At 45.9% G+C, this 11,037-nt stretch overlaps 1 protein-coding gene across 1 annotated transcript; it reads left to right on the plus strand.

The window, feature by feature from the left end:
* The first annotated feature begins 18 nt into the window (after nt 1–18).
* Nucleotides 19–11,037, plus strand: HCCS (holocytochrome c synthase). Its single transcript, XM_072744839.1, has 7 exons — nt 19–205; nt 770–911; nt 3,226–3,377; nt 5,684–5,832; nt 6,696–6,815; nt 8,910–8,996; nt 9,549–11,037. The coding sequence occupies exons 2-7, from the start codon at nt 800–802 to the stop codon at nt 9,745–9,747; spliced, it is 819 nt and encodes a 272-aa protein (XP_072600940.1). The 5' UTR covers nt 19–205; nt 770–799; the 3' UTR covers nt 9,748–11,037.

Genomic DNA, 11,037 nt, shown 5'->3' on the forward strand with positions numbered 1-11,037 from the left:
CCCCGCTCCACGGAAGCCGACATTTTCAGCCCGCGCTCCGCCTCCCGCGCGCCCGGAAGTCCCGCCTTCGGAAAAGGAAGTAGCGGTGCGCTGGAGCGCCAGCGGTGACCGCGACGACAGCGGTGACCGAGCGAGGAGAAGGCGGCAGCGGGTTGGCGGTTAGAGGCGGGGCCGCCTCCTCGGAGCGGCTGGGGACGAGAGTCAGGTGCGGAGGGGCCGGCGGGCTGAGGCCGGTGGGCTTTGGGGTCACGGACTGGAACAGGTGGGACGCGGAGGGACCGTGTGAAGATGACTTTGTCCCCGTTACCCCTCGGAGGTCCTTTCATTCCTTCCTTCCTTCCTCGAGTCTCTTTTCTGCGCTGTACCCTTCCCTGATTCCCAGACCTACTCTAAGCCCGGGTCTGGGGTTCAGTCTGGATTCCCCTCTCCCATCGGGATCACCACAATTAGGGCCCCCTGTTCCCCACGGACCTACACTCCTCGGTGACGTAGTCTCTCAGGGACCCCCTTCACCTCACCCTCCCCGAAGTCCGCACATCGTAGGAATGTGCCCCTAAAGAGTGATGTGGTGTAGTTTTCACACTAGTGTTTCCCAAAGGGGTTAATACATTAAAGCTATCCCTCAAAGTGGATACCCTGCCCTGTAGATTTACATCGGAATGACAAGGAGGAAGAACAAGAGTTAGGCAGATTGAGAACACCAAGGGAGTGGTGGGAGCCCAGACATCAGCATTAATCTCTCTCTTTGCTTTGGCACCTTTGAATTTAGAATTGCTTGGATTCAGCACCGCTTCCAGCCATGGGTTTGTCTGCATCTACCCCTGCTGTTGCAGTTCAGACCTCAAATGCTTCAAATCGTCAGACAGCATCCCCGCCTTCAGGATGTCCCATGCATGAAGGGAAAGTGAAAGGTAATCAACCCTTTATCGAGAAAATAAAAACAAAAGACATTTCTCAAAAGCATTTTAAGGAAGAGGTAGCATAACATGCTAGTGAGGCAGGGAGTTCTGTTCTTCTGGTGCTATTTACAAGGTATATGACTGTAGACAAGTTACTTTTCTAAGTCACAACCAGTCATCTAGAAGATGAGGATATAATAATATTTCACAGGGTTATTGTGATGCTTAATTAAGATAATGAATGAGAGTGCAGCGATTGCTCCATATGTTAGCCCTTACCCCCTAAAGTTTGCCATCCGCAGTTCTCAACCTACTGGCAACCCCCATTCCCCAGGGAACATCTGGCAATGTCTGGAAACATTTTTGTTGGTCAAAACTGAGAGGAGGTGGTGCATCCAGTGAGTAGAAGCCAAGAGTTCTGGTAAATATCCTCCAGTGTGCGGTGTACCTTTCTGCAACAAAGAATCACCTGGCCCCAAATGTCAAGAGTGCTAAGGTTGAGAAACCTAGGTCTAGATCTGTCTGTATTTGTCAAGGCAACTTTACATCCATTTGATTATCCATCTTTGTGAAAGTAAGTCATCACTTATGGTCTTGCCATTCTTTCCTTAGGTGCAGAGGTGAGAATGGAAAAGCTCTTATTCCTCACTGGTCCACATTTGCTTTAGATCGTTTATACAAAACTATGGCCTGAAAAACACTTCCTTGCGTTGTCGTCTTTCATTCCCTTGGTCATTCAGCAAGAATTTTCTCACTTACCCTCTCTGTGCCAAGCACTGGTGGGTTTTGTTTTTGCACTGAGAGAATAGCAATGTATAGAACACTAAAAACCTTTGCCTGATGGAGTTTACATTCTCATAATCCTGTATGGTAGGCTTTTTCCCCCCTATTTTATATTCTACAAACTTAAAAGCCACACAGCTAATAAGTGGCAAAGCCAGCCAAAACTCTGTGACCTTGCACAAGGACAGACTCAGTGTTCTTCCAGGGTTTCTCTGTACAGGAAGAATTAAAACAGACAAAGCTTGGACAAAGCTGTTGTGTTCCTGCCCTGAGTGTCCCCGGGTAGATAAGGTTTAATTTCATTTACTGTGTGTCCAGAAGAGCTGTCAGTCAGATTGGTTTCCATTAGTAAAGAATGTGGGTATTTGTAGGCAACTAAAGAGGCTCATTGTTATATGAGAAAAGTAACAGTATTTTCTAACACCCAGCTGGGGGCAGTGACCCAGAAGAGATTGGCACTTTGAATGGTGGAGAGGAAAGGTGGTATAGCAAGTCTCCCTTCACCCCTCAAGTGGAAAGCTATACAGGGTCGTAGGGAATGAGGGTCTGCGAGGAGAAACAGAGGCAAGGAAGGGAAAGGAAATTTGTCTTTGGTGTGTAAGGCATCCAGCACATTCTTGGCGTCACTGCTGCTGCCTGACACAAGAATCCCTACTTGGGCAGCTGTCTTCCTGGACCATGGCTCTCTTGGTGCCTGCCCCCTCTCCTCAGTCTAAAACAAGCTTCTCAGTCTCACACTTGCTTCCATTTGCACCCTGGATTCTTGGATATCATCTGCCCTTCCTGCTGCTGCTCCTTAGGTTCAGACCTCCCTTCTTAAGTGTCACTTGGATCCTACGTGGATTGTGGAGCATTTGCTTTAACGTGTGCCTATTCTTGCTAAATGCTTGCTATCAACTGATGGGGAATAGAACCTCAGCCAAGGGGTAGTTTTCTGTGCCTTGTTTCTGTGCTGGAGCAAAGCACAAGCAGAGTGGCATTCAGACTTCTTTCCAGGAGTCTTTTTGAAGGTTCCTCTGCTCATTTTCATCTCCTGTCTCTAGTACCTGAGAGAAGACATCAGTAAGCCTGGCCTCCTGTGTCCTGATCAGGCCTGGACCTTGTCTGGAATTCGCAAATTGAAAGTCAGGGAGACCTGGTAAAACATGGCTGAGTCTCTGCTTGGGTTACTTTGCAGCAGTTCACTGCTGGGAACCCAAGCAGGTACCTTCAAGCCCACTGGCTGAAACCATGGAGTGAAAAATACATTCTCTTGGAAATGTTGAGGAGTTTTTTTGGTTTATTTTTGCTGGGGGTGTGACACAATACGGGAATGGGTACCTATTTCTCTTTCAAGAGGAAGTAAATTTATAAAACCTTTTCCTGGCCTTTAGGATATTAGAATGTTAGCTAGCTTAGCTCTTGGCAGCTTGGAATAGTAGAAACCTGACTATGCCTTTGATGGTGATCACTGGTCAGAAATCCAGCTTTTTAGAGCCCAGATCGAGAGAGCCAGATCTCCTGCCTTTGTGGTGATACTGTTTTTATGCTTGATTTATTTCAGGCTGTCCAGTGAGCGCAGAGCCATCTGACCCAACTTGTGAGAACAAAATGAACTCTGTGCCTGCCCACCAAGATCGTGCATATGAGTACGTGGAATGTCCTGTTACGGGAGCTATGGCTGAGAATAAGGAGAACCTAGATCCTTCTAATCTGGTAATTCTCACTCTGCCCCTCTTCCTGGAACTTTTTCATGGAGAGATGCTTTTATGGACTCCTAAGACAGACTGCTGACTGCTAGGATTAATTCTCCTTTCCTTTTAAAATAAAGAAGTCTCATTTTCCATCCACACTGAAAATCCAGAAAGCATCACTAACTGTAGTTTTGAGAGTGCCTGTTAAAGACAGCAGTGATCACGAAGTGCTAGAGTAGGTTGACTGGAAAGAAGCCAGGCCAAAGGAATATTTCCTTTGGGGATAAGTGGAAGGCAGGAGATCCCACTAGGAGTGCAGCTAGAATTGGTAAAGGTATTTCTGGTTTTGGGAAACCTCATAGGCATGATGCCTGATTAGGGCTCTGCTTCCGACACAGCCAGGTGCCAGCCTATGTGAGAGTCACTGATGTGGTACAGCGTCATGTGGCAGCCACCAGTGGAATGCCATGGAGAAAGTAAGCACAAGACAAGCAGTGCCTCACCACATTCTACACAGACAGTGTAGAGAATGGAGGTTTCCTGTTTGAAATCACATTTTTTGGTGGAGAGACAGACTCGGATCTGTACTCTAGGAGGCCAGAACAGGGTTTTTTTAGAAGGCCAGGGTTATCAAAAGTATTTAGAAATCTTGGCTAACATTTGAAGGAACTAGAAATATTTAGTCTGGAAGAGAAGCGGTATGGGATATGTGTGTATTATAACATATATAACAGTACTATCAATTGGGTGGTTTGTATTACAACAGACAGCTCTTCCTCAGGCTTCCAGAGGCTGACAAGTCCTATTAGAAGGTGCTGGCAGATTCAGTAAATTGGGAGGGACACAAACATTCAGCCTCAACACTCAGTAATGACCCAGCCAAGCTATAAGGAAGCTTCTGTGTTGAGGAAGGTGGCCAGGATTAGGGTTTCTCCCCCTTAGCACTATTGACATTTGAGGCTGGTCGGTTCCATGCAGTAGGATGCTGTCCTGTGCTCTACCGGATATTTAACAGCATCCCTGCTGTTCACCCACCAGATGCCGGGAGCACCCTATTTTCTATCACAACAACCTGATATGTCTCCAGACATTCCTAAAAGTGCCCCCTGTAAGACTACTGTTCTAGATAATCTCTAATAGCCTAAGTGGGTCAGAACATGGGCCTTTTGGAATCCCAGAGACCTAGACTCTTACCCCAGGATTGTTATCTCGCAAGAATATTCATAACGGCCAACATTTCTTTTGGTTGTATCTATAGCCCTTGTGCTAAGCAATGTACACATGCTCCAGTAATCCTCATCACCACTCCACAGCCAGGAGTGTTAGTGTCCCTGTTTTCAGAGTTGAAGCTACCAAGAAGGAGCAAGGACTCAGTTTGCCCCACATCACTCAGCTAGGAAGTGGCAGGTCCCAAAGTGAATCCTAAGCGCCTCTGGCATGTGTCCTTAAACCTGTGGTGATAATGCAGGTAAAATGCTCAGTGTGGTACCTAGCATACCTGGTTCTCCTACTGCCATCATTCTCACCCGGGACTGTGTTGAGATTTTATAAATGTGTATTTTCTAGAGAATCCTTCATACTTTGAACACAAAAGAACCTCTAGGCCAGGGGTTCTCAATCAGGCATGACTTTTCCCCTGGAAGGACACTGTTTGTTGCAACTTGGGAGGAGGGGTACTAATGGGTAGAGACCAGCAAAGTTGCTAAATATCCTTACAGTGCTCATAACAGACCCCCATAACCAAAAGTTGTCTACTTCAAATGGCAGTGGTGCCTGGGGTGAGAACCCTGGTCCAGGGAAAGTGCAAAACAGTGTTGCCGCCCCTTACGTGTGGGAGGAAGGATTCTTGTTTGCCCTCGTTCCAATCCGGCAGTGTGATGGTGCCGCTACTCCTCTCTGATGTATTCAGCCTAAAGACAAAGCATCAGCAAGAGCCTAAAAGTATTTAAAAAGAAAGTGGTGTGTACATATAGTTTATGAGACTTCCTCAGAAGAGTGAACAGTCATTTTTGAAAACCTCATAAAAAGGTTTTTAGAAACGTCTGTAGTCGTGGTGTTAGTTTATACTTCTTAATCCTTGAGGAGAAAAAGAGAAAATGTAACTACAATGTGTATTTACCATTTGTGAGAACTTAAACAAAATTGCAGAACTCTGACTCTTCAAAACAGCCAAATTATCTGGGAGGTCTGAAATTTTGATGTCACTGGCTTAATAGGGAACCTGTACCTAGTGTGTGATGCATTACTTTCCAGAAAGTCATTAATTATATGGTTTGCTTCTGCTTTATATCGTATTTCCAACATTTTTTAAAAATCTGCTTTATTTAGATGCCACCACCAAATCAGATGCCGGCCCCTGACCAGCCATTTGCGCTATCTACTGTGAGAGAGGAATCATCCATTCCGAGAGCAGATTCAGAGAAAAAGTGGGTCTATCCTTCCGAACAGATGTTCTGGAATGCGATGTTACGGAAAGGGTGAGTGAGCATGTTACTGAGAGTATAACTTTGCTCATTCAATGCATCTAAGAACTAAATGTGAAAGAAGTTTTCATCCCAAAAACGTACAGTAAGATTTTATAAGCTAGTCAGTATAGAATATTCAACTGATTTTTCAGACTTAAAAGAATTTAAGTGCAAGGCTAGTGTACTAGTTGGGATTCTCCAGAGAAGCAGAACTAATAGGATGTGTGTATATTTATGCATAGAGATTTACTATAAGGAATTGGCTCACGTGGTTATGGAGGAGGCTGAGAAGTCCCATGATCCGCAGTCAGCAGGCTGGAGACACAAAAGAGCTCACGTGTACTTCATATCCAAAAGCTGGCAGGCTCAAGACCCAGAAAGAACTGATGTTTTCATTCCAGTCCAAAGGCAGGAAAAAAAAAAACAGTGTCCCACTTTGAAGGCAACCAGGCAGGAAGAGTTCCCTCTTATTTGCAGGAGGCTCATTCTTGTTTTATTTCCGTCTTCAACTGATCAGATACGGCCCACCCATGTTAGGGAGATCACTATGTTTAAATATTATTCTCATCCAAAACACCCTCACAGACACACCCAGAAAAATGTTTGACAAATATCTGGGCCCCCATGGTCTAGTCAAGTTGACACATAAGGTTAACCTACCATAGCCAGTAGAAGTTTTTTAAAAAACACCTATTATGTCAAATACACAAAAAAGGTTGCGGAATCATCAATCAGTGGTACTGACTGAAAAAGTGTCACTTTATGGTCCCTTGATACGTGTGTAGTTTTTGGTGACCCGGTGAAATGAGTATGTGGATTGATTTTATAGCATTATCAGTAAGGTTTATTGAGTTTTACCAAATGTTCTTTCCTAGGTGGAAGTGGAAGGATGACGATATTAGTCAGAAAGATATGTATAACATCATCAGAATTCACAATCAGAATAACGAACAAGCCTGGAAGGAGATTTTGAAGTGGGAAGCCCTTCATGCTGCGTAAGTATATTTGAGATCTTAAAAAACCGCCCTTCCAGCATCTTTCGTATTTTCTCTCTGCTTTCTAGAGTTGTAAGTTTTTATTCAAACAATGTGTTATTCTAATACATTGTAGGTGGCAGGTCTGTTTCAGGGACTATTGTATGATAGAGCACTCCCACGCAACTGTGTGAAACAGCGACCATTTTATTACGCTTGTGGATTCAGTGGGTCCCAAGTGCAGAAAGGACAGCAGGAATGGCTCATCTCTGCTCTCAACGTCTAGGGCCTCAGCCAGGTTCTGATTAGGGATGGCTTGACAGCCATGGGCTGAAATCCTCGGGTGGCTGGACCATTTCCTTGATGCTGGCTGTCAGCTAGAACACTTAACCCACAGCCTCGCAGTGTGGCTGCTTCAGCTTCCTCACGTCATGGTGGCTGGGTTTCCAGAGCTAGAATTCCAGAAAGCTCCAGGGAATCTGCATCTCCCTCGTTGACCTGGCCTTAGCAGTCCCACAAGCCTGCCCAGGTTCCAAGGGAGGGGCCGTGGGCTCCACCTCTCAACGGAAGGAATGCCCTGGTCCATTCAAGACACAGCACTTGGGATGGGAGATAACACTGCTCTCTGTCCCGAGGCTGATGCAAAAAGCAGTTCTGTTCCCTTAGCAGCATTGAATTCCTCCCTGTTAGGGCTAAACATCAAGACATGTCTTAGCACGTTGGTCTTTTTCTCAGAGACAATAGGTAAATGCAGCCGAGTGTGTTGGCAGTCATGGACCGCCAGTCTGCTTGAGCGGTGGTCCTCACCCCTGAGCAGCGTCGCATGGCCCAAGGGTTCACTGAGTGCTAGGCCCCCAGCCCCGGTGTTTCTGATTCTGGAGATCTGGAGTCAGGCCCAGAGGTGGCATTTCCGGAACACAAATGCTGCTGGTTTTGAGGAGTCTGCTTTGAGAAGGGGAGGCGTCGGGAATGGTAGCACAAAAAGCCAGACTATTGCCACTGGTGGATTACATTTTAATTTCTTGATAAAATGTGATTAACTTCTTGGCTAAAATCCACTGAGTGACTTTGTTAAGGTGTTCTTTTTTTTAATATTTGGACTCTGAGGTTCGTTAGTGGCACTCCCTGGGTGTCACTGGCTGGCCACCACACCTGGGAGGGGGTACGTGTGAGGACGGAAGGGCCCAGCAACCAGGATTCCCTTCTCAGTAACCCAAGGCCAGCAGGACGCAGATCTGTCCTCTCCCAGCTCACTAACAAAGTGACCCACAAGCGTCTGCAAGTGTGTAGTGAAAGCCACCAGCTAACTACTTGTGGCGTGACTTCGGAGCACAGAGAAGGCAAACAGGAGGTTGCACCTTGTCGCTTCAGCCCCCCTTCTGGTCATTTCCCAGGGTCACTCAAAGACCCCTGCTACAGCCCCCAGGAGATGGCGTGCCTGGGTTGAGTGGACTCCTTGGTGGGGACCCTCTTGAGAAGAGAGGCTAGTGAGTAGTTGATAAAGCAACAAGTGAGGGGACTCCGATGGGCCTCACGTAGGGTTCAGTTACCCTGGGCCATGTTTTCTCCCACCCACGTCCTTCAGCCCCGCCAGGGTAAAGTCTCTCCTTACAGTGACAGCACCTGACAAGATAGGGGCATCTCGGATTCACTTACTTAAACAGCTGGTCCAGCACTAATTTCATTTGTTCTCAGGGATTCGTCCAGCGTTTTTCTTCGTAATGGCTTGTTCATTGGTTTCAAATGAAGACTAGAGGATTTTCTTTTATTCATCTAAAAAATAACCCAGCTGCAGTATGTGAAAGTCAAGTATAATGCCCAGTACTTAACACTTTTTTCCCTGAGAATACCTATATCCCCCCCCAAATGGAAAGTCCACTCCCTAACTCCTGCAAAGTACAGCATAGATAATCAGAACATACTTGATGCAGAAATAAAGAGCAGTATCTTGAACCAACAGGGATATTTCTTTGAATTGTTTTGAAAGTTCTTTCACTCTGTAAATGTGAAATTATGTAAAATGCATACTGAAAAATGCATGACAAACTGCAACATCACATTTCTTAACAGAGGGAAAAATATTTGAATAGGCTTTTCTTGTTTGCGAATTTCTAGGGAGTGTCCCTGTGGTCCATCATTGATCCGGTTCGGAGGTAAAGCAAAAGAGTACTCGCCGAGGGCAAGAATTCGTTCCTGGATGGGGTGAGTGTGGTACAGAAATGTTATTTTACCTTCCTCAGGTCAGGGTCTGCTTTCTGTTGGCCCCCAAACCAGACAGTCTGAGGACTGCAGTGCCATCTTCCACAGCGTGATCAGTATTCAGCTGTAGATTTCCTCCTCCTCTTCAGGTTCACCGCTTAGGGGGCAGATGGATCAGGGTTTCGTGTGTTGCTCCCAGTCTGATTATCATAGCCCAAGTTGAGTTGTCTTCTGTTTTCTCAGGTCTGTTCTCTTACTCCTCCCATGATCTTTCGGCATCTGAGCATCCCTGTCCTCTCTTCCAGTGTAGACACGTCCTTCGCTCACACTTGGGTCCGTCCAGCCTCTAAGCTGACCTCCCTGGCCTGCGTCTCTTTTCTGTTGACCATATTGCCTTGCAGGCAGACGAGCTGTCGTGTGACCCGGGCTCATCACGGTTCTTTGGCACCGGCTCCCTTCAACACACTAGACTGATCCTCCGAGCCTTGCTTCCTGGTTAGATGTTCAGCCCCGAGAGTGAGCGTTTTCATGCTCACGAACACGTTTTCATTACAGGTATGAGCTGCCTTTCGACAGGCACGATTGGATCATCAATCGTTGCGGGACTGAAGTCAGGTACGTCATCGACTACTATGACGGTGGCGAAGTCAACCAGGACTACCAGTTCACCATCCTGGACGTCCGGCCCGCCCTGGATTCCTTTTCGGCCGTGTGGGACAGAATGAAGGTTGCGTGGTGGCGCTGGACTTCCTAACCATTGCTTTGTTAGACATGGGAAAATAGAAACTATTTTTTTTCTGAGCAATACATTAAACTATTTTCCCCAAACTGAATTGCTCTCCTGGTGTAATGGGAATGTCAAGTGGGTACTGACACCGTACGCTTCACGTAGGGAGGGTGCCCTACACTGTGTTCATTTGTTTTTACCTTGCACAGTTTTTAGCAGATCGTTGGAGGTTTCCTTCCAACTTGGCTTAAGTGGGAAACAGTCCCTTGGTTTTTCTTTTAGCTGCAATATTGCCAGTGTATCTAATCTAGAAAAGTAAAGGTGTGAAAAAATTTTTTCCTTATAATGTGAAGAGAGCTGCTTTTTTCTTTACTCTTTCTCAGGAATACTTGAGATATAGGCCTGAAAGCCCGTGTTATGCTGAGGAGTTTTTATCTGGCCAAATATTTGAACTAGTGCTATTCATCATAGAGATGTAGTTCTGCTTTTGAAAAAGTTACACCAGCATTTTCATTGACCCCACAGGGACAGTACTCCCTTAAAAGAATGCAGAGGAAGATGCTGGAAATGTACTCGGCAAAACTAAGGCATCTTGGCTCCGGATTCTCAATTGTGAGAATTTTTTAGGCTGGACCTTGTTACAGGACAGTTTCACCTGCCCCGTAGTTTGAGGACGCACGTGCACTGGAATAGAGGTTTTCACTTCTTACAGATTTTCACTTTAATTCCGACTGTCCCGATATAGAACTCTGCTCCCAGTAAGCACGTCTTCTAGCCTGTGGCATTGGCCAGTTTATCCCAGCTCTGAGTCCTGCTTCTCCTGCCTGAAGCGCTCCTCCAGTCAGCGTAGCCAGAACCTTGAAGGTTTGGCGCAAGTCCCGGCACCAGGATGGTCCCTCTCCAAAATACGATTCTATTTTGTCGAGTGTTAGAATTCACAAGAAGAGTATTTTTTCCCAGATGCAGAGTTTGCATCAACTCAGTCTCTGTGCAGACTTGTTTTTAAGGGAGCTCTAAGTTTGCCGTTGAAACTCTCCCTACCAGCGATCCATAAATTGGTTCTGCTTAGAGCAGCATGTTACAAATGAGTGTTGGCTTTTTTTTCTTAAGTGTTGATCCCATGAATTCTGTTGATTTCCCTGGAGTCTATCCTTAAGTTAGGAGAAGGAACTGGCAGGCGGGAGTGATTCATTTGATATTGATTTCTTTGTTGTGTCAGTTTTCTGTGGTGTTTTTGAAATCCAACAACTTGAAACTCTTCTACATGTCAAAATATTTGTATATTTTAAAATAAAATAAAGCTGATAGTTAACAGGT

Source organism: Vulpes vulpes, chromosome X (genome assembly GCF_048418805.1).
Source record: "Vulpes vulpes isolate BD-2025 chromosome X, VulVul3, whole genome shotgun sequence".
Lineage (NCBI taxonomy): Eukaryota > Metazoa > Chordata > Mammalia > Carnivora > Canidae > Vulpes > Vulpes vulpes.